Source organism: Emys orbicularis, chromosome 1 (assembly GCF_028017835.1).
Source record: "Emys orbicularis isolate rEmyOrb1 chromosome 1, rEmyOrb1.hap1, whole genome shotgun sequence".
Classification (NCBI taxonomy): Eukaryota; Metazoa; Chordata; order Testudines; family Emydidae; genus Emys; species Emys orbicularis.
The window spans coordinates 21,102,961-21,127,064 of NC_088683.1; the positions used below are offsets into that span (position 1 = coordinate 21,102,961).

Genomic DNA, 24,104 nt, shown 5'->3' on the forward strand with positions numbered 1-24,104 from the left:
AAGCATGCTTAAGTCCCATAGAAGTCAAGTTAAGCATATACTTCAGTGCTATGCTGAAAAGAGAAGGACTTACGTGCATGCTTTCAAGTTAAACACGTCATTTCTTTGCTGAATCTGGGACTTAGAACCTGATCCTGCATCATTTAATGGAGTTTTGCCACTAAGTTAAATGGTAGCAAATTTGGATGCTTTAGTGCATTTAGATCCCATGAGCCCTCCATGTTCACAACATCTCTGAAACTGATTCAAGTTCCACACAGAGGGCTTGTAGGATTGGGCCCTTAATGAAAACCTCATTGCTACAGATGTTAGAAACTATACTTCACTAATTAGGAAGAAGAGTTGTGGTTTTTTGTTTTGTTTTGTTTTTTATTGAGTGGTAAAGAGACTTGGATCACATTGTGAGAGAGGCTGTGCCACAGCAGGTTGTATTGCACTGTATGCACCAATGCAGATAATATTGTGAATCATAAATGCAGCAAGTTGCAGTGAATAACAGTAAAAGAGGCTGGTTATTAACCTCAGAACAAGGGGCACCCTTTTATAAAGCTGTTATAGCAAACCAAGGATATCACATGGGCTCTAGTAATCTCCTCCTCACCGACATGAATCGAAGTTATGCATATGCCACCAGGCGTTTGCAGACCATAGTGAGGTGAGATATGGGAGAGAGGACAGCTAATAATGGACTTCAGCAAAACTGGGACATATCTATACCAGGGTGGACCAAAACCATTATTCATAGATCCTTAAAATGGAGATTCTTATAGTACAATTACACTGTACCTGACTTTATCCTGCAGCCCCGTTGAATATATAGTGGTCCAAGTTCTCCACTGCTGTAACCTCATATACTTCAATATGCCAATTTACAACAGCAGGGGACTCAACCCACACGTGAAATGGACCCCTAGGGCCCCATGCAGAGAGGCCGCATAAGGGCCTAGGAATCAATTTTGGACAATATCCTACCACTGAGTTGTGAGTGAAGCTCCTTCTGAACTGAACAGGAGTTTTGCTCATGGATTAATGGCTGTGTATGAGCTACAGTATTTACATGATTTTCTCTTCATTGGTTCAATCTATTCGTATCAAGATATTATACAAGCTGAATTTTTTCATATACACCGGACCCTTCCTAGAACGTGCGTCTATATAGTGCGATTTCGCATATAACGCGGTCGCGGCCATGGATCCCAAATTTAATTACTTTAATTGCAATTAATTTTAACGCGGTCCCTGCGTTAACACGGTACCGCGCATGGATCCCAAATCCCACGTTCTAGTGAGGGTCCGGTGTACTATATTTGGGGGAGGGGGAGAATCCCCAAACTTCCATGCTATCCAGAGACTTTCATGTTAAATAGCGTAGAAGTTACTTGTCATATAGAATGTCAGGGTAGAGGCAAGGGGGTTAGCTGCAGTGTTACTGCCATGAAAGAATTTCCAAACAAGAGAATAAAGCAGCTTGTCATTGGCTGTTCCCCCCCCCTTTAAACCAATAATTAGAAAGTACAATATTTCTAAGACAAAAAGCCTATTCTATTTTAGAAAAGAGCTAACGTTTACTGCATATTCATCATGGTACATTTAAATTATAGTTTTAATAAAATACATCTTTAAATCAAAGATGAAAGAAGTCATCAGTAGTAGGCCAGTGTACTCCACTCTTTTTTCTTTTTTTCCCTCTGGATGCTGGCTGGTTCATGCTGTTCAGGTTTCCACAGGCCATCTCATTCAGTATTGTTTTTACCTTTCCAGTACATTTAAGCAAGAGACCTGGTAGGCCATAAAATATAAAAGCCCTGCATCCATCTAAATGTTGGGATGTTGATCAGCTTAGCTAGTCCATGCAGTTTTTTCAGTTAAGTTCAGGAAAGGTAGCGCAGCTGATGAAAGGTGGGTTCTGTTTTACTTTCTTTTTAAATGGCAGCATGAAACATGACACTTTTCTATCTTGAGCAAAGGAGAAAGCAAAACCTTTCTGATGAACTCTTTGCAGAACTCGTTGAGCAATAAGCTAGGTCCAGGGTGAGTTTTCATCCTTGAAACTCTGTCTGGGGATTGGTGGGGGAAGGTCTGCTAGGGAACTTAGAATTTTATTTTATTTAAACCTGGTGGAAATTGTTTGAACTTCCCACCCTTGTAAACATCCACATAATGCCATGAAAAAGTTCATGTATATTGCATTTTTTTCCAGTTATCTGTCTATACAAGTTTTTACTTGGATGAGGTTCCTAGAGGTAATGCAGCTCAGACACTCCGTGGTGCCCTCTCAAATTCGTGGGTCCTCCTGTTCCTACCTTTCTTATTTTCTTGTAGGTGCTTCCACTTATTAGTATTCACCTGGGCGTTGGCGGGTCTTTGCCGACGTTGTTTGCGGTCCCTTTTCCAAACCTGTTCGCAGAACTCATCCATTGTATTGAGGTTGGGGTGGTTGATTAACTGCATGAAGTCTCTATACCAGACTTTCTGACTAGGGGTCATGCTGTTGGAAATCTCTTTGGCCTTGGAGCCATCACCATCGTCTTCCTTATGAAGCAGCTCTTCCAGGTGTTCAGTATCAATTACTTCCAGAGTCACTTTGAGCAGAGTTTGCATGAAGCCATGCTCCACGGCATGACAAAAGTAAATGCCGGAGTCTTTCCGGTGAAGGGTCCGTAGCAGAAGGCCTTGTTCTGTCCTGATGAAATGATCATCCACTTTTATCTGTGTTGGAGGAAAGGAAACATTTCAACAATTATCTCTTATAAATGTTCAGAACTATTCCCTAACCATCCCTAGTTCCCTGGCATGTTACAGGAAAACTTGGCATAAAAAAGCATATTAAGGGGAAAGAGCACCTGGTCCCTCTGTAGCTGTGAAAGGTTCCACGAACACATGGAAACACTATGGATCTGCTGCTCAGAAAGCCTGGGAGGAAGAGAGTTTATTCCACAATCCTGTGTGCCGTGGAGCTCTGTGTGCAGTGGAACCTCTGTTAGTGGGGTTTGTGAGCAGGCTATGGGAGATGCAAACTGTGCAGAATCAACAGACCTACCATGGATGATACTAGCCACCATGGACCAGGTGCACCATGGTCCCTACTCTATGCCATTCTTCCAGGTTGGGAAGATGAAATCTAACCCTTTAGCCCCCACCCTGGTGCTCCCTAGTACAATGCCCTCAGGCAGAGGGAAGCATGCTGCTAGAAGAGAGGAAGGTATGAGAAAAGAACTAGATAAGAAGCCTAAAATTACAAAGTACAATAAGCAGGCTTGCAAAAACTCACATTTGTGCAAGTGATTCAAATAGGTGTACAATTTGTGTGTATGTGTATGTGCGCGCGCAGGCACATGTACATGTGCCCATGCAGCTGTTAGAGAAAGTGCATCACACCCATTGTGTCATCCACTAAAACTGGATTCTAAAGAATAAAATACTTAACCAGCTAAGCAAACAAAGCAAATCGAACAATATAAAGCTCCTAATGTGACCAGATAGTTAGCATGCAGTTTGAAAACATATAGTCCTTGGCTTCCTTGTTTGACTCAGGTTCTAAGTTGCCTATAATTTTCATTCTTCAAAAAAATGCAATGGAAAACATTATTTTTGTTCTCCAGCTTCAGGCAGAGCTGTCTAGCCAGCAGGGTAAAGGTTATTCCCTTAAAAATGATGTGATGATATGATCTTACTGGCTAAGAGGATGTCTGTGTTTCTACTAATCCCATTGAGCCCCTGGGGGTACTATATATATGAAGCAATGTAATGTAGGTAACTACAGAAGGAGAAAAAACTCACTTTAAAAATTTCAGTGTTGTGTAGGAAGGGTTAGTCAACTCTTTGCCTCTGTGGACATTTCTTTAGGTGTGAAAAATGATATATTGAGCACCATAGTTGTTTGTGAAAAAGCAAACTGCCAATGTAGTGGTCTCCATAAAGGTAACTGTTTTGAGATTCTTGGATTGTATGTGTTATGGAGGTCCAAACTAATAGTAATGCATTATTAATTATTATTATTTATTATTATTATTATTATTAATAATAAATAATTATTATTCAGAAAGCTTCACAATTACTGTTATGTAGTTTGGATTCAGTGACCTGCTTTGTCTAATCATTTCTATTATGTATTAATATAGGAGAGCCAAAGAGAAGCTCAGCAAATGTTGAGAAGGTTGGAATGGGTACAGTTTGAACCCCAGCCTCCTGGTGAAATGTTGGCATAGTCAAGTGAGCACAGAGGAGATATGGACATGCTTGAGAGCAGCTGGGAAGGCAATTGGAATTTTGGAAAAGTTAAGGAAGCAGCTAGGGGAAGATAACTTCAGGAGGTAGCATTGGAATTAGATCCAAAGTGCAGTTGGAAGAGTTTCCAAAGTTCTATCCACTCTGGTAAAAAACCCTTTAACAACAGTGATAATATAGAATAATACCTAGCACTGTTTCTTTATTTTTATGGACCCAATTTTCCCTCAAAACTCCCATTGCTTTCAATAACAGTTCAGCACACAAAATGATGGCAAGACTGGGTAACATTTAGCTATTTGGTTGTTCTGCTGATGGAACATGAGCAGGTCTGTGTCTGTACATCCACAATATGAATTTATTGCATAATGATTACTATCACTATTGACAAACACTGATTTTTCTTTTGCATACTAATTGTTACGCATCTCAGATCTACTTAAACTCTACTGATTGTGTACAAGTCTGTGCTATGGTTCTTAATGAAAAAACATTATGCTTTCCTAGCCTTCAGTCCACTAACAGGCTTCTGGTCCCTCTTCCTGACTCTCCATCTTACCTACTTTTGAAGAGCCTCGCAAGATCCAATAGGTCTGATAATGTTCCTGTTGGGTTGCCTGAATGCTGATCCAGTCAGATACTCTATAGGGACTCTGTATTTAGAGGAACATAATGAAGTATAGGTGGAATTCACCCCTCTGGAGAGGGCAAGTACGAGGCCGCTTCACCATCTTAGTACCAATGAAGCCTTATTGGATGGTTTAAGTGGGGTTTAGGTGTGAACATGCTTTGTGCTTGCCCTCTTCACAGGGGTGGATTTCACCCTCTCAGGAACGTATCTGACTGGAAAAACCTAGAGTGTGGTGAATGCACAAGCAATGAGTGTTAGGAATCTGCAATATCTTGAAAGGTACTGGTGCCTTCAAGAGGGGGTGTCTCCGAAATGAAAACAAAGAGACAAAGTTCATCTCCTGATCTGAGCTCTTCCAAGGCTCAAGAGGGTTCAAAGCCAGGATGTCTGTTCAGCCCCATCTTGAGCTAGAAATGTCTGCAGTGAGGATTGCAGAAGGAGGGATTTGGGAGGGCACTTTGGTCATTTAGGACAAGCTATTTGGCGGGAGGGAAGAGACTGTGAAGGTTTCCTGTTGAGAAGCCAGAACAATCTTTTGAGGATTCATGGAATGAGGACAGCCTGGGGTAATAGAAGAGATGAGATATCTTGTTAAAGTGGGCTGAGAGACAGGGAAAGAGGCAAGGCTCCATTTGCTAATTAAAACAAAGGCTGGTCTTGTTTAGGTAAAGGACTGGAATTCAGGTGGATTGTTATCTTCAAGAACTCAAGGAGGACAGGTGAGGTTTCAGAGGCCTGGAGAAAGGCAAACATAGTATCTAGCTTTAAAAAGGGAAACAAAAAGGACACAGGGAATTATCAACCCAACTCTGATGCCTTGAAAGATTCTGGAACAAATGATTAAATAATCAGTTTGCAAGAACTTACAGGATAATAGAGTTAGAAGTAATAGCCAACATGGATTTGTCAAGAACAAATCATGCCAAACCCAACCTGTTTTCCTCCTATGACAGGGTTGCTGGCTTAGTAGATAGAGGGTAAGCTATAAACGTGATATATCTTGTTGTGGGTTTTTTTTTTTTAGTATGGCTTTTGACACAGTCCCACATAATATTCTCATAAGCAAAGTAATGAAATGTGGTCTAGATAAAATTACTGAAATGTTGGTAGAAAAACTGCTTAAAAGACCATACTCAAAGGTTAGTTATCAGTGGTTCACTGTCAAATTGTGAGCGCATATCTGGAATCCCAGAGGGGTCTGTCCTGGATCTGATACTAGTCAATATTTTCTTTAATGACACGGATAATGGAGTGGAGAGTAGGCTTATAAAATTTGCGAATGATGACACCAAGCTGGAAGGGGTTGCAAGCACTTTGGAGGGCAAAATTGGAATTCAAAACAACTTTGACAAATTGGATAATTGGTCTAAAATTAACAAGATGAAATTCAATAATGACAAGTGCAAAGTTCTACACTTAGCAAGAAAAAGTTAAATGTACAACTACCAAATGGAGACTAACCGTCTAGGCAGTAGTACTGATGAAAAGAATCTGGGGGTTACAGTGGATCACAAACTGAATGAGTCTGAAGTGTGAAGTTGTGGCAAAAAAATGCAAATATCATTCTGGGATATATTAACCAAAGTGTCATATTTGAGACACAGTAGGTAACTCTCCTGCGCTAGTAGGCATTGGTGAGTCCTCAATTAGAGTACTGTGTCCAGTTCTGAGTGCCACACTTTAAGAAAGACGAGGACAAATTGAGAGAATCCACAGGAGAGCAACAAAAATGATAAAGGTTTAGAAAACCTGGCCTATGAGGAAAGGATTAAAAAAACTGGGCATGTTTAGTCTTCAGAAAAGAAGATGAGGGGAACCTGATAACAGTCTTCAAATATGGTAAGGGCTGTTATAAAGGGGATGGTGATCAATTGTTCTTGATATCTACTGAAGGTACCACAAGAAGTAATCAGCTTAAACTGCAGCAAGGGAGATTTAGGTTAGATAATACAAAAAAAAAATTCTAACTTTTAAGGATAGTTAAGCACTGGAATAAGCTTCTAATGAAAGTTGTGGAGTCCCCATCACCAGAGACTTTTAAGATCCAGTTAGACAGCCATCTATCAAGGATGGTCTAGATATACTTGATCCTGCCTCAGTGCAGGGAGCTTGACTAGATGACCTCTCAAGGTCCCTTCCAGCCCTATATTTCTATGATTCTATATTGCATGCTGTGATGCTGTATGATTGAAACACGACCATTTATATCATTAATATTGCCACTGTTCGACAATTGCAACAAATCTGCTGCAAAGTATGTCATGTAAGGTATCAATGGACAAGTTACAATCTATCAAATATGATTATTCCGTTTTAATCCATGTAACATCACTGTATCTGAAGTTATGCATATTGACTATGTACCTGTATTTCAAAAGTGTTTGCTCTTGGTATAACACCCACAAGGAAGTTTACATCCAATCTAGCCAGCACATTGTGAATGGACCATTCAAGTTGATGGCCCATTAAAGAACACTTAACTCTCTCATAGAAGAAGCTTGTCTCCACCCAGTGAGCTTTCCTGTGGACGCTTTAGCCAGAATATTATGGCTGGTCCTAAGAGTCATCAAGCCATGTAAGGACATGCTCATGTGAACCTGGATTCCATTTTGTGCCTGTACTTTTCCACAAACCAAGACTGAGAGCACCCCCTCCACGTGGGAGAAGGTATAAAGGACCTGGAAGCATCTCTATTTTGCCTCTTTCCTGCTCTGATCTCTGGACTATGGATTTACACTAAAAGGAGCATATTGACTACGGACTGAGGACCAGAGACTGTACAAGCCAACCTGATCCAAGAACTTTGCAATGATTGTGTGTATATGATTTCTTTGACCATTTTAACTCTCCCCTCTTTCTTTTCTCTTATAAATAAACCTTTAGATATTAGGTACTAAAGGATTGGCAATAGCATGATTATTGGGTAAGATCTGAGTTATTGACCTGGCTATGTGGCTGATCTCTATGTGATGAAATTGGTTTTCAGAAACCACTCATCATAGAGTCCAGTGTCTGGGTGATGAGACACAGTCTGGAATGCCTAAGGAGACTGCATTTTTGACTTCTTTTTAACCAGTGTGGTGAGATAAAAGTTTACTTTTGTTACTGGCTTGGTATAAGCTCATGATAGAATAACCACCAGTTTGGGGGTGAGTCCGCCCTATTTCTCAGCAGTTTGTCCTGAATCTGGTATTCGCAGCTGTGACTCACTGGGGCATGGTGACACATGTATCTGAGTTCATGCTACTGTACCTCTTCTTTTCGGTCCTCATTTTGCTTCTGGAATTGCCAGTAAACTAGAGCACGCTGAGATTTTGGACTGCACTCCAAGAAAGTGCTGCTGTTCTCTACTCCGTAGATAATCTTTTCTTCCAGGCTCTGCCCACTTGGGTTATCTATAAGGCAAGAAAAGAAGAAATAAAAGCCAATGCAAAAGAAAATGGTCAGCAAAGAAAATCCTAATTGTCATATTTATTTGCTCTTTCGGTAAATAGTTTCACTGCTCCATCTTGGAAAGATATTCCAGATTAGTAGATTGGTATAGGCGGCAACAATTAACCCGATTCTCCACAACTGAGCACCTTTCACAGATATTTACACTTGTGTCTGGAATAAGAAAGCTTGTTGTGTTTGTATTAAGAGCTATAGCACTGAATTGCAACATAATCTATGGTATATAAGGATGCCAACATTTTGTGCCCACTTTGCATGGGTGTAAATGACTATACAAGTTCCCCAGACAGTGGAGAATCAGACGCAAAGACTGAATTAGAACTGGGTGTAAAACTTACAGCAAACAGCACTTGCACTCTGAAAATCAAGTCCCCTTATGGTGTCTCGAGTAGGCACCCTAAATCAATATCAGTTCGGAAAATCTGAAAGTTCCTATCTACACAAATATCACTGCATTTTTTTTTAGTCGAGCCAAATGTAAAAACCTCAACATCTGAAGTTAAGAAATTTCACTGTGAATATTTTGCACAACCCTAGTTTTTAGACATCAAGCAAAAACATCTAGGTCACGACAAGCATTTTTTATGACAAAACCTATGCAATGAGAACATTTGGGGTGTAGTTTTAGAATGTCTATAATGATGCCTCTTGGGCTTTATGATCACAATTCTTTGGAGCAAAGTAATAAAACATGAGGCTTTTTACAAGTACTAATAATGTGTTTAGATTATATAGAATTGCAGTTTGTTGCAGCTGTTAATGACCAGGAATAATGTTTTTGAGGAAACAATCTTCAGTTAATCATTTCCTCTGGTGGTATAATTTATGGAAATGTAATGAGACGAATAAAACAGACATTATGGGGGGGGGAAAGAAAGAGAAAAGTTAAACAAATTACTTCCTTTTGTAACAACAATACTCCATGATATCCACCAACTTGCTGGAAATATCACATTGCTATAGGACTTACATAGCATTTGAGTCTCCTCCAATACCACAGAGGCAGTAAGGCATCATATTTCAATGCTCCACTGTAGCTCTTTAAAATGTTATGGATTTAAGCGTCAATAGTACAATCATAATGGAGAATATATGGGGAGAAAGGGATTGATAAGCTATTTAACACTGTTGATCTCATGGGGTTTCCTGGCTTTTTTGCCATTATTTGTGGTGGTTTCCATATTACCCCTTTGATCTTTAGTATAGGAAATCTTTAAAGAATCTGATTTTTTTTTTAACCAGGGAAGAATGTATAATTAAAAACCTCTGCAGAGCAATCCTATGTCAAGAGTTGTTTGATTTCACAATGTCTTTATCATATTGGCTGTTTTATTTAGCAAACACAGTCTGTTTGATGAACTGCTGAGCCAAAGGGAAGAAAGAAAACCATGGTCATGGCTTATGTTGATACAGTAATCATATGTTTTTCTTTAATGACATTCAGCCCTCAAAATCTAAGTGGGGTAGGAGAGGAATTGGTGCCTACCTAACTCTTAGTAACGAAACATCAAATGGTCAATAAACACTAAATAGCTAGAAAGTGTATTGCTTTGCTTTTCTCCGCTGCTTTAGAGCAAGCAAGTGGGGTGCTATGTAAATACACGAGTGAGTGAAGCAACTTTTTGGCTTCATCTGGAAACTGCAGCATTATGGAGACTGTCAGATGAGCACTGGGCTGGAGTGGTGGGGGATCACGATGCAAGAAAGCAAAGAAAGGGAAGGAGTGGGAAAATTGAAAGCAGCCAAAAATACTGTTGTAGAGCATTGGGTTGAACCTGGGAGAAGTAGGGAAATGATGGAAATGTCAAGAAAGGGGAGGAATGGGTAGTGTGTGAATGACCCTGTGTGTATAAGTGGAAATAGTGGGATGAAACTTAGCAGAGGAAAACTTAGGCTGAATATTAGGAAAAAAAGACTAATGGTGAGATCTGTTCTAGACTGTGGTAAACCTTCAGTGAAGGAAGCCCAATCACTGAGCTCATTTAAATTAGGACATAGCCCAAGAAAATGTATTGTGGACAGTAATCGTGCATTGGCTGGTGCTGATCAAATAGGCCTTTGAAATCTAACTTCTATGATTCAGGGGTGCTGAAGGCAGGAAGGGTTGTAAGAGTCAGGTAGTATTGGGATAGACTGAATACAAGAAGGTAGGTGAAATGATGGAGTAGTCAAGAAAGCAGGATGCATGCCTAGAAGTGATGGAAAAGCCTGGAGAGAAGCTGGGAAGGAAAATTAAAGGCTGGAAAGTTCAGAGGAGCAGTTAGAAGAATCAGCAGGCTATGGAAGTCATGAAGTTGGCCATGAAATTCAAACCGAAATCCTGTCAGAATGTCGCAATTCCCAAAGTGAATCTAATGACAGGATCAATTTACTATCCTGATAAATTGCCTTTAAATACATTACCTCTGACATAACAGAAGTGCTTAGAATGGGAAACTACTTACACAAAGGAGATTTTTCTGTATACTGATGCTTCTCTACATAAGGCCATATTCCATGAGGTGCTGTGAGCCCCTGCAACTAGTATGAGGAAAATGCGGATCTTTGTCCCCATTTAATGGCAAATAATTTAAAAAAGAGATTAATGAATCCACTACATATACCATTGGGGGACTTGTCCTTTAGCTCAAGCAGAAAGGTTCATGCGTTTAGGACTGTGAATCTGGATTCACACCTTAATATTTGACCAAGAGTGACTGGTTACATTGAGCATTAACAACTCCTTTTAATGAAAATGGTTTTTGTGGGTGTTTGGCACTTTTCAATATTTGGCTTACAGTGCTCATGTTCTATTGTGGCTCTGAAATCAATTTCTCTATACACCCAAGTGATACGGTTGGTGCATAAGCTATTTGTATCCTGTCCTATGCACATTCAAATGGCTCAAACACTCAGGGCTTGTCTACATTACCCACTAGATCGACGAGCAGCGATCGATCCAGCGGGGGGGGTCAATTTATTGCGTCTAGTCTAGACACAATAAATCGACCGCTGAGCGCTCTCCCGTCGATTCCGGTACTCCACCGGGGCGAGAGGTGCAGGTGGAGTCGATGGGAGAGTGTCAGCTTTCAACTTACCACAGTGAAGACACCGCAGTGAGTAGATCTAAATATGTCGACTTCAGCTACGTTATTCACATAGCTGAAGTTACGTAATTTATATTGATCCCCCCTCAGTGTAGACCAGGCCTCAGAGGCCTCTTGGTGAAAGTTGCTCTGTACTGTCTTTGAAAAAGGGTAAAAGCCTGTCCTTTTTAACACAAAAAAAGATATTATCTCTTCATGCAGTTCCCTGGCACAAGGAGGGAGAATGAACCAGTAGTGAATGCACAGGAATTCCTGGAGGTGCGAGTGGGTGGAAGGACCACCAGAGCATGCAGTTGCCATGCAGAGGAACCCCATTCTGCATCTGATACACAACAGACTGCCAGGTGCAACATGGAAAACAGCTTAGAAGGATTTTTCATAGGATCAAGTAGCTCAGTTGTATGCTGTGTGACACACGTTTCCAGCTGAAATAGTGAGTGCATCTGGTAACATTCCATAGTTTAAATTCAATGAAATTTTTGTAATGTGACAACCTAAACGGAGTCAGAATTCAGGTGGGAGAAATTTCACTTTAGATCAAACAACTGAAGCTATCCAGTATGTGCATTATTTTGAACTCAGTGTCTTTAAGCTCTAGTCCCTTGTGGAACTAAAGCTGGAGGACATTGTCAAGACATTGTAACTGTGTTTCTAATCACTTCCCACTTTGTTTTCTCATTGAATTTGACTTCATGAAGGGTATCTTGCCATCAGCTTTATGCGTCTCCTGTTGATGTATTTGAAAATGTGTTTATTAATATGACTTTGGATGATTAGAGTAGGTTTTTCCAAATGAAAAATACAGTACCACATGATTGGTTTCTAGTAGGTTGCTAGAATGGACAGTTAGATGGTGTTTGATAATGCCTTAGTTCACCATCTGGTAAAATGCATATCATAAAAAGTTGCAGACTGTCATTGTCCATATAGTCTTGTGGATTGGGGAAAGTGTTGATGTGGTATATCTTGACTTGAGCAAGACTTTCGATACTGTCTCACATGACAGTCTCATAAACAAACTAGGGAAATACAACCTAGATGGAGCTATACGGTGGGTGCATAACTGGTTGGAAAACCGTTCCAAGAGAGTAATTATCAGTGGTTCACAGTCAAGCTGGAAGGGCATATCGAGTGGAGTCCCACAGGGATTAGTTCTGGTTCTGTTCAATATCTTCATCAATGATTTAGATACTGGCATAGAGGGTACACTGATAAAGTCTCTGGAGGATATCAAGCTGGGAGGGGTTGCAAGCAGGCCTTAAATTCAGGTGGAGCTGTCCAGAGTGGAGCTCCAGTAAATATTTTCAACACCCCTGGAGCTTTTATGGCATGTTAGAAGTGGTTTTGGAGGGGGCTCCGGAAAGTACTCTATTTAAGCCTGGGTTGCAAGAGCTTTGGAGGATAGGATAAACATTCAAAACGATCTGGAGAAACTGGAGACATGGTCTGAAGTAAATAGGATGAAATTCAATAAGGACAAATGCAAAGTACTACACTTAGGAAGGAATAATCAATTGCAGGCATACAAAATGGGAAGTGACTGCCTAGAAAGGAGTATTGCAGAAAGGGATCTGGGGGTCATAGTGGATCACAAGCTAAATATGAGTCAACAGTGTAACACTCTTGCAAAAAAAAGTAAACATAATTCTGGGATGTATTAGCAGGAGTGTTGTAAGGAAGACACAAGTAATTCTTCTGCTTTACTCCATGCTGATATGGCCTCAGCTGGAGTATTGTGTCCAGTCTGGGCACCACATTTCAGGAAAGATTTGGACAAATTGGAGAAAGTCCAGAAGAGAGCAACAACAATGATTAAAGTTCTAGAAAACATGACCTATGAGAAAAGATTGAAAAAACTCAGTTTGTTCAGTCTGTAGAAGAGAAGACTGAGGGGGGACCTGATAACAGGTTTTAAATACATAAAAGGTTGTTACAAGGAGGAGGGAGAAAAATTGTTCTCATTAACCTCTGAAGATAGGAGAAGAAGCAATGGGCTTAAACTGCAGCAAGGGAGATTTAGGTTGGACATTAGGAAAAACTTCCTAACTGTTAGGCTAGTTAAGCACTGGAATAAATTGCCTTACAAATGTGGTCTTGTAGGCACTAAAGTTTTCCATTGTTTCATTTGGAGTGCAGTTACGTTAAAAAAAATTCTACATTTATAAGTTGCACTTTCGTGATAAAGAGATTTAACTACAATACTTGTATGAGGTGAATTGAAAAATACTGTTTCTTTTGTTCATCTTTTTTACAGTGCAAATATTTGTAATAAAAATAATATAAAGTGAGCATTGTACACTTTGTATTCTGTGTTATAATTGAAATCAATATATTTGAAAATGTAGAAAACATCCAAAAATATTTAAATAAATGGTATCCTATTCTTGTTTAACAGTGAGATTAAAACTGTGATTAATCAAGATTTTTTTAAATCTTACGATTAAGCGCGATTAATTTTTTTAATCGTTTGACAGCCCTAGAAATAAGCAGTGTAACTGCAATGTAATACAGCAATGTGAGCATAGATTAGTTGCTGTTATTATAAGGAGTTGAAGACACATGGGATCCCAGATATCTCCCTGTTCAGCCATCTCCACTTTGTATATCTCTGAAGTCTATTAATTGGTTTAACCAACACCAGCATCACTTATGTCACAAAGCAACAGTGGTCAATTTTCTCCAGCAGAGGGAAGTATCGTCTAAGTGTTCTTTTTCATGTAGAGCAAAAAGTAAAGTTCTCATTCTCTTAATGAGAATGCTGTGAAGTGTGTGGCAGAAAATTGGGTACCTGTGGGAAGACAGGTTTGTCTTCTGACATACAACCACTTACTAAAACAAAAATCTGACCCTTGCAGAGGGAGGAGATTGGGGTAGACATATCTGCGGGATGGGGTTAGGGGCTGGAGTTAGGTGGGTCAAAGGGAATGGGGGATGAGCCACAAAATTGAACTGGTGGGTGAGGTTGGTGCTTTTCTGTCCCACTGCCCCTCCACTATGTGCTCGCGCCCCCTGGTGGCCAGGCTGGGCCCTTTGCTCCTGGGACTGAGCCAGCCCAGCCTCACCCCACACTGTTATGAAGAGATGGCGGTGGATTCGGGCTGCCGGGTGGGGACTACAGTGGCTGCAGTGAAAAAGGCCTGGCAGTGGTAACACTGTTCCCCAGGTCATTACAGCTCCCTCCCCAGAACCAGCACTCCCAGAGCCAGCTCCTTGGCATCCTCCCTCCCCGCACAGTACCCCCAGAGCCAGAGCTCCTCGGTTTCCCCTGTCCCCCACAGGCAGCATGCAGAGAGCCCTGGAGAGGCAGAATCACCCCCATGGCCTGGCAGCATTATCAGCCTGAGTTCTTGCACTGCTGCCATTGTCTATGGCAGGGGTCGGCAACCTTCGGCATGCGGCCCATCGGGTTAATCCGCTGGTGGGCCGCGAGACATTTTGTTTATGTTGACCATCCACAGGCAAGGCCCCCCGCAGTTCTCAGTGGCCACGGTTCCTGACCAATGGGAGCTGCGGGAAGTGGTAGCCAGCATGTCCCAGTTGGGGGACAAAATTATACCAATGTGTTAGGATGTGGAGGGGGGAAGGATTTGCCTGTCTCTGTCTCCCCCTTGTGGCACCTCTACAACCAGGAACAAAATAGAGGGATAAAAAAAGTATAGAAATCTTATCCCATTTAAAATTAGACCAGTCTGTTTATATTACAGGAAACAATCCTTGTCCCAAGAATTAACTAGATGATGTAACAGTTCTTTTCCACTACAAGCATATATAATTCTGTGCCAATATGGTTTGTTACATCACTATATATAGCAGTGAGTTATGGTGTCACCTCTATGTAAAGCAACACGTACATTGATGATAGCAATGATGATGACCAATATGATAATTTCCCATTCAATATGTAAAGCTTATTCCTATGTTACAATGTCAGGTGCATCAGAAAGTTTAAAAAAGTTTGAATGTGTTATTAGCTTGCAAATAAGAGTATACTGAATCCTTGATCTGATTATTACAGGCAATCAAAATTAGGTTAACGACCAAAGGCAAGTTAACTTTTCATGAGTAGGCAATATAGTTTCACTCCTGTTTCATACTTTTGCTTCCCACGGCAATCATGCACAGTCTGAACATGACATGCCTGCTGGTTGTACTTAAACAAAATATCTATTTCTTACCATGATGCTGCAGGTCAGAACAGTGAGTGAGAGGATCTCCATTTCGGATATCTTGTCGTCTAGTACGCCTAAGAAAATCACATCAGAAAATGTTATTCACTTTCTCAGAGATGAAATTAAGTATTTGTGTTAGGTAAGCCAAAAAAGAAGGGCATTGTTATTTACTGTTATATGGGGCATGCAACATCACCTAGAAGACAGCAGGGTAAGTAAAGAACTTCATACTTTATTGCATTCTATAGCATTGTAGATAATAAACTTCTTCATGCTTCCAAATGAAGGCTTCAGTCATTGATAAATGCATGTGAATGTACAGTAAGCCCTCCTAAAAATACTGATTATGGGTAAATTCATCGGTCTTTTGAAATGTATATTAATAAGAGTCCAACATGTACAAAGTGCAGCCTGTTTAATGTTTATTGAAAATACAAGGAATTTAAAATGGCACCATCTTGCTTACAAACTGAGATTACATTAAATAGCCTAGCTTTATCGTTAGATTCTTCTAGATTATAGGCAAGAGGCTTATTTGGCAAACTACAATGTTACTGCTAGGGCTTAATATATTTAGAGATGGATAGAATAATGTTTAACTCAACTTTCTTCTGGTTTGACCACAACCTTGGATCTAAATCCATATGCAAGTTTTTGCAAGTGGCTTTCATCTTTAGTATGGGCTGAATTAAAATTCTGAATCGGAACATCCTTGAAAAATGGTCTATTCGAAGTCCAGATCTAAATTGTGTAGCTTGAATCCCTCTCTAGTTCTTATCACAGTCCCATTTAATATAACTTTATATTCTCCCTCCAATTTGCTCTCCATCTCTTCTCTTTGACAAAGTGTTGATCTGTTTGGAAAAATGTTGTGTTTTACAGAAAACAAAACAAAACATATTTTTCTATACTGTTCTCTTTGGTTTGCATTTGTTGTGCTAGCTTTGTCTGTTTCTTTTCTTACCTAAACAGCTGTGATACAAAACCCAATTCAGCCCATGAAAAGGAGTTTTATTTAAAAAAGAAGAAAAGAACAGGGCAAACAAAGATGTGTTTTGAGAACAAGCACTTTACTTTGGGAATAGGAGAAAATCAGAGGGATTGCAAAGTCAGGAGAAAGCAAAAAGGATTAGGTGGCCGAACAATATTGAGATGTCAGATTATGGCATCCATTGACACGCACAAAAAGGTGAAGTATCCTTGTAAGAGCCACACTTGATCTCACCCTTCAGTCACAATGGTACAAATTAAGCAAATATAATGGTTTCTGCAATAGAGAGATCATCTCTTACCCCTCCCATTGTTAGAGTGAAAATCAGTTGGAACACAATTCATTAACAGCCCCAGAACTGATGGGGGAGGCATGCAGGGGGTTCTCCATTAGGGGTTATCAGCTGCGGAATTTGATTCTGGATTTGGGTGGGAATTTTTTGACAATCTCTCCATGAAAAAATGCTGATTTGTTGAAATCAAAATTCCCATTTCTGAAAAAAAAGCACCTAAATATCATTTTCAAAAGTGATTTAGTCAGAAAGGAGCCTAAGTTTCATTTATTTTTGAAAATGGGACTTATGAGCTATTGAACATTTCACCCAGCACTTATATAACTCTCTTCATCCATAGATTTCATGATGCATCTCCTCACTATCTTCCTCCATGGGCATATCCAATTTTCACAATGCCCCGAATGAATAGATAGTCTATTGGGTATGCTGCATAGCTTAACAAACTTTGGCTGAAGGGAGAAATGGGCTGGAAAATGGTTTTCCCATCCCATAATTCTTTTTTTTCAGAAACGGGAATTTTGAGGAAATTCTTCTCACAATTTTGATTTCAACAAATCATCATTTTTTTCTTGGAGAGATTGTCAAAAAATTCACACCCGGATCCAGAATCAAATTCCACAGCTGATACCCCTTAAGTCCCATTTTCAAAGGTGATTTTTAGGCACTGAGGAGACTAAGTTTTAATTTATTTCTGAAAATGGGACTTATGCGGTTTTGAACACTTCACCTTGGGTGCATGAATCCCACTGAAAGTCAGTGGGACTTAGATGTCTTAGACACTTCTGTCTACCACTATTAATATCATATTTTCCACTGTAATGACACAACAAGATGCATGAAAGCATTTTAATAGAAGACACCCTTCTGTGTTTAGGTGGATGTTCTAAAGATATACTTCATCTCTCTCACCCATTCCAGTTTGCACTGTATTTTCCCCATGGAAAGCTAGTTGCAATATGGGTGAATCAGAACCACACCCAGCCCAAATGAGCTGCAAATGCAATGTTTGTCACTCCCTTCATAAATTCCACAGGCCAACTTATTTATAGAATTCTATTTGTAGGAATTAGGCCTAATTAGACTCCCATTAATGTCAATGGATTTTGGATCAAGCATTTAGTTAGGATATCAAGCAAATGTCACACATTTCAGCATTAAGCCAGCATGGTGATCTATGAAACATGAGCTCCAAAGCATCTGCACAAGGCTGAGTCAAATGGTCACACTATAGGCTTTCTAAACTGTCATTTAGGCTCCTTAAAGATACACTGAGTGGGAAATATATAAAAGACAGACAGATAAAGAAAATAACTATAAGCAAATCATCTCTACACATGCACCAAGCCACAGCATTCCCAACACTTTTGGAATCTGGACTTGTAGAGATGCATTAGTGGGAGGCCATGGCATTTGAGTTCTTTCCAGGAATGCTCATTTTGTGACTGGTGTATTTAGTTTATCTTCTTTACCTCCCCCGGGAAGAATTATTTTGCCTCAAATTATTTCAATATTCTGGTGCAAAAATAAGACTATGTTTCATAAGCAGCTTCCCCCCCCCCCCCAAGTGTTTGCTTAGGCTACACTGAGGTACAAAGCTTGACATTTCAATCCTCTCCAGCTGAAATATCTGTGGAGGAAACTCTCCCTACTGTCCCTTACATTATCTCATCCCTTCCAGCAGCCAACCAACGGCCCCCCCCCCCCCCCGCTCCTGCCCCCGCCCCCGCCCCCCAGAGTTAAATACATTTTGGAAGCATGAAATTCCTAACTGAAGTATTTGTAAACTTTAGCTTCAAGATGAAGTTTGCCTCTTCTGTACATAAATGCTTGGATCTCTCATGTCTCCTTTGATGTAAGACACCTATGGCATATTCCCTTTTACATTATCACCATCTGAGCAATTTTTTTTTTTTTTGCAATAATTTGTCTAAAATACTGATAGTTGGAAGGTGATGATATGCTGACCATGGGCCAAATTCTGATCTGATTTGCAACAATGTTTATCAGTTAAGTTATTCCAGATTTACATGTGAGTAATTAAGTATCAGGGGGTAGCCGTGTTAGTCTGTATCCACAAAAACAACAAGGAGTCCGGTGGCACCTTAAAGACTAACAGATTTATTTGGGCATAAGCTTTTGTGGGTAAAAAACCTCACTTCTTCAGATGCCTGGAGTCTGAAGAAGTGTGATTTTTTACCCATGAAAGCTTATGCCCAAATAAATCTGTTAGTCTTTAAGGTGCCACTGGACTCCTTTTTGTTTATACCTGAGTAATTGACAGCAGATTATAGACCCTGGCCCAAAGTCAATTCTTAATAGCAATAGATTTAAAGTTTATTTGGAGGCTAAAAATGCATGTTTTAAAAACGTTAAGCTAAACAGCTACTCCACAGTACTTAGAAAAATACAAATATTATTTTTCATGTACAGGGCCTGATACTTCTTCACGATGCCTCTTGTGTAATCATTTACATCTGTGCAAAGTGAGTGTAAAATACTATCAAATCAGAATGGCTACACCAGTTTTGCACAAGTTGCAGAGCAATAGAGAATAAGGTGGTATCTATCTGTCAGTTTTCATTAAGCCCCAAATGCTTTCTCATTCAGTTAGCATCACAAGAACTTTTGAAAGTGTAGGGCAAATGATGTTATAGTTGTTAAATACCGGTATTCATAAGTGTGTAATGATTGCAGGCCTGAGCTCTCAATGAATTTTCTCTCCATTTTTTATTGCTGACATTTTTCATTGTATAAGACAGCAGATTTCCATTTCAGAGATGGCACCATTCTGAATGTTTGTTTGTTTTTTATCATGGACTTTCCAAGCCATCCCCAAAAGTAGCAATGTTCACTTACCAAGACTTGATATTGCTTGTAACTTTCACAAATATGTTTTCTTTGAAATAGAAAGGGCTCCAGTTATCCATCCCATGAAAAACCTCGAAATGCCACAGGTCACCTTTCAGATCATCAATTAAGGCAAGTGGTATATAATGCAGATATGTGCAACTGTCCCTACCTCTTAGCAGTGGGGAAGTAACGCGAGCACGAAGAGCCGTCCCAAGCACAGTAAGGGTCTCTAGCAAGGCAGCACTCAGCACATGCTTTTCCATACACGTCGCAGCGGTGCAAAGGAAGCTGTGAAACTCCAGCAGCTGAGCCAATGTAGAGTTGTTGCTGTGAAATAAGTGCAAGTTGGCAAATAATCAGGTTTCACTGGAAAGACATGCACAATACATCAAAAATATATATAGTGAGGGCTGATTCTGATCTCATTTACATGGGTTTTACAGTCTACAGTGACTTCAGTGATATTGCTCCTGATTTACACACATGTGAGTGAGAGGCAAATCAGCCCCAATATTAAAAAAAAAGTCCAAGTAAGAAAATTATTTCCTTTCTATGGGACAAATTCTGATACTGATTTTTGTATGAAACCTCCACGGATGTCAATGGAATTGCCACAAGTGAAGCGAGGTAGACTATGTCTCTAAGTTCCTATCCTTCAATACCATAAAAATGGCAAAATTAGGTCAGACCAATGGACAGTGTAGCCCAGTATCCTGTCTTCTGACAGTGGCCAGTGCCAGATGCTTCAGCGGACGTGAACAGAACAGGGCAACTATCAAGTGACCCATCCCCTGTCATCCATTCCCAGCTTCTGGCAGTCCGAGGTTTAGGGACATCAAGAACATGTGTTGCATCCCTGACCATCTTGGCTAACATCCATTGATGGACCTATTCTCCAGGCATCTATCTAATTCTTTTTTGAATCCAGTTATACTTTTCGCCTTCACAGCATCCCCTGGCAACAAGTTACACATATTGACTGTGTGTTGTGTGAAGAAGTACTTCCTCATGTGTTTTCAGTCCAAACTGTAATAGGTTTCAAGTACACCAATGTACCCATTTTTGATTAGTCAAAAATGATTTCTAATAAATCTCCCTAGAATGAGAGGCTCTGAACTGAACAGAAGCACAGAGAGTCATAGGAAATCTAAAATAAATTAAGTAAGACCAAAAGAAAGTTGCTTAAAGATTTTACTTATTATGGGACAGTTCAGAATGTTCAATCGGTTCAGTATATTATGTGGTTTAGGAATCCTATAATCAAGAGGGTATCCAAATCTACTTGCTTCTCTTTAAAGCAATGTATTTAGGATCCAGTTGTTGACCATTATGCTGGACACTAATAATAAATAATTCCAGCCAATATGAAACTCAAAAAATGGTAATGGAGTCATCCCCATGAATGGCCTGACACTGCACTCTCACAAGACAATTTGTGTTTAATACATCAACTGATGATCAGATCAAATTACAGCAAGAGAAGCTGTCCATTGAAGAGATCTTTTCAAACTGCTGAAACAACAGCACTATAGGGAAGATCTGCAGGTTAAGGGAGGGTCAAAATACGTGGCAGTGGTCTCCATTTGCCATCACTTACCACACATTCATGTCTGAGATACAACTGTTTTTCCTATGGTTTGGAATAACAGATGTAAAATGCATCCCTGTACAGCAAGCCAGCACAAGGCCGTGAAAGTGGGGCATAGGTTTTGTATGGCTCTTCAGCACAGGACTGAATGTTATCTAGTATGAAAATATGCAGGAGTAGAAAGAGTGAGAACTGAATAAGATATAGTACTTCACACATGTATGCAAATATACTGTAAGCTCTTTTTGAAGATTTAAGGGATTGTCTCTCTCTCTCCCCTCCCCTCCTTGAATGGAAATGTGGGTGGTGGGAACACAGAAATTCTCTGTTCCAGACAAAAAGTTTGCCTGTATCTACCCGTGATCTACTTGTCCCATCCCACCCATGTCTTCTATGAGCACAGGGGTTCATAAAACCCATAAATCTGAGCCCAAGAGGTAGAAGGGGTGAGGGCTTGCACCACAAAATGCTACTTCCAGCTCCCCTACTCTGTTCTGTGGGTATTCATAGCAGCAGGTGGGGAGGGGGATAGGTATGGGGGTACCAGGGATTTTCTGTGGCCTGTTCCTCCTCCCAAACTCAGGGGGCAATGAGGAGAAAGTTATTGTAGATTGAATCTGGGTAACTTTTCAGGTTTTTCCTCAGTATTGTGGAGCCCCATCTGAGAGAATTTCTGGGGGCAGTGTTGGCTCCTGCAGAAAGAGTGCTTTTAAGGAACTGCAGGGAGTCGGGGGGGCAAGGGGCTCTGCTCAGATGGCCTGCTCCTGTTGCTGATCCACCAAGAACAGTGCAGATCTCAGGGGTCAGTGGATTTAGGGGATGGAACACACATGAGAGCCTTAGTGATGAACTCAAAATCTAACCTCTGTGAGCTAGAGAGGGACAGGAGGCACATCAAGCCTCACTCTGAATGCATTGTTAAGGGCTGATTCAAGGGGTAAAATTCACCCCTGTGCAGAGGGCCAGCCAGCACTAGGCCTTAGCTAGACACCTAGTGGGGAATGCCAATTGAGTTGGCAAGACTGCCAGAGAGGTAGCAATGGTAAAGTCTTGAAGTACCAGTAGATGGGACCCACAGACCTAGTAAAGTATGCAAGAGTAAGCAGAAAGGTCTGTACACAGGGCTGTCTGAATCACATCAACGCACTCCTAGTTTATATATATAGTGATGATTCCACTGAAACTATTGAATAAAGCATGCTGATTTTATTGTTTACATTTACACTTTTGCACTGTGCAGTGCCTAGAACAGGGGTGGGCAAACGTTTTGGCCCAAGGGCCACATCTGGGAATAGAAATTGTATGGCGGGCCATGAATGCTCACAAAATTAGGGTTGGGGTGCGGGAGGGGGTGAGGGCTCTGGTTGGGGGGTGCGCGCTCCAGGGTGGGGCCAGAAATGAGGAGTTCAGAGTGCGGGAGAGAACTCTGGGCTGGGGCAGGGGGTTGGGGCGCGGGGGGGGGGGTGTGTGTGAGAGCTCCGGCTGGGGGTGCAGGCTCTGGGCTGGGGCTGGGGGTGAGGAGTTTGGGGTGTGCTCTGGGCTGGGATCGAGGGGTTTGGAGGGCAGGAGGGGGATCAGGGCTGGGACAGGGGGTTGGGGCATGAGCTCAGTGGTGCAGGCTCCGGGCGGCACTTAACTCAAGCGGCTCCTGGAAGCAGAGGCATGTCCCTTCTCCGGCTCCTATGCGGAGGTGCGGCCAGGTGGCTCTGCACGCTGCCCCATCCGCAAGCATCGCCCCTGCAGCTCCCATAGACGGCAGTTCCTGGCCAATGGGAGCTGCGGGGGTGGCGCTTGGGGCAGGGGCAGCATGCAGAGTGGAGCCCCCGAGCTGCCCCTATGTGTAGGAGCCAGAGGGGGGCCATGCCGCTGCTTCCAGGAGCCACATGGAATGGCACCCATCTCTGCTCCCCAGCTGGAGGGCCGGAGAGGGGCAAGCCCCAGACCCTGCTCCCCAGCGGGAGCTCAAGGGCTGGATTAAAATGGCTGATGGGCCGGATATGGCCCACGGGCCGTAGTTTGCCCACCCCGGGCTAGAATTATTATGTTATTATGATGTTTATGTGAAACCCCACAACTTAAACACAATGAGTAATGTGTTTGAGATGTAAAACCTAGAGCATCTTTTAATCATAAATATAGTGTTGAAGCATGTTGCCAAATACTTCTTTGATACAAAGTCTCTGTGCCAAAAGCTTGTCATGCTGAATCATGATTCTGTCATTTTTAATCCAAGGCTGGCTGATATTTCAAAAGCTTAATTTTGCCTGAATAACTCATACTGTGCTCTTTCTAGTTTTAGATAATATTAATATTGTAATTTGTTTTCTAATGACTTGGGGGAAATTGTAATCCCTCCTAAGTAAATAAAGATGCTTTGAAGAAGTTGTTATATTAAAATGCACAGCCCAGTATACAATACAATCAGCTGTCTTAAAAGAATGTACTTGTAAAAATAATCCAAAGCAGAGCATTTTGGTATGATGTGAACATATACACCACTTGACAGGTTTGTTTGTAAATGGTACATTCTTTTTAAGCCACCGTTTTTGTTGGTTTGGGTGATATGTCAGGGAAGTGGCCCCAAACAAAATGTTTTGTGTCAAATACTGCACATTTTCAGGCAGGTTTCCAATACACAATGGATTCCTAGTTCTATTTTCAGCATTTGAAATGGAGAGTTGAGCTTTGTTCATTAGAAAATACAATTTAGCCCTTTGAAGGGTGCCCTCACAAGGCCAATGCACCACTTAAGACCTATTTCAACAGGGCATAGGTCTCATTGTGACTCTTTGCTGAGAGGTGTTGTACACCATT

At 41.0% G+C, this 24,104-nt stretch overlaps 1 protein-coding gene across 1 annotated transcript in view; it reads right to left on the reverse strand.

The window, feature by feature from the left end:
• Positions 1–2,253: 2,253 nt before the first annotated feature.
• SEMA3A (semaphorin 3A) overlaps positions 2,254–24,104 on the reverse strand; it is a 423,962-nt gene continuing 402,111 nt past the window's right edge. Inside the window, exons 15-18 of the mRNA XM_065423447.1 lie at positions 19,872–20,029; positions 15,573–15,640; positions 8,111–8,253; positions 2,254–2,709 (exon numbers count right to left, since the gene is read on the reverse strand). Coding sequence (XP_065279519.1) covers positions 2,254–2,709; positions 8,111–8,253; positions 15,573–15,640; positions 19,872–20,029 — 825 coding nt within the window. The remainder of the gene's footprint in view (positions 2,710–8,110; positions 8,254–15,572; positions 15,641–19,871; positions 20,030–24,104) is intronic.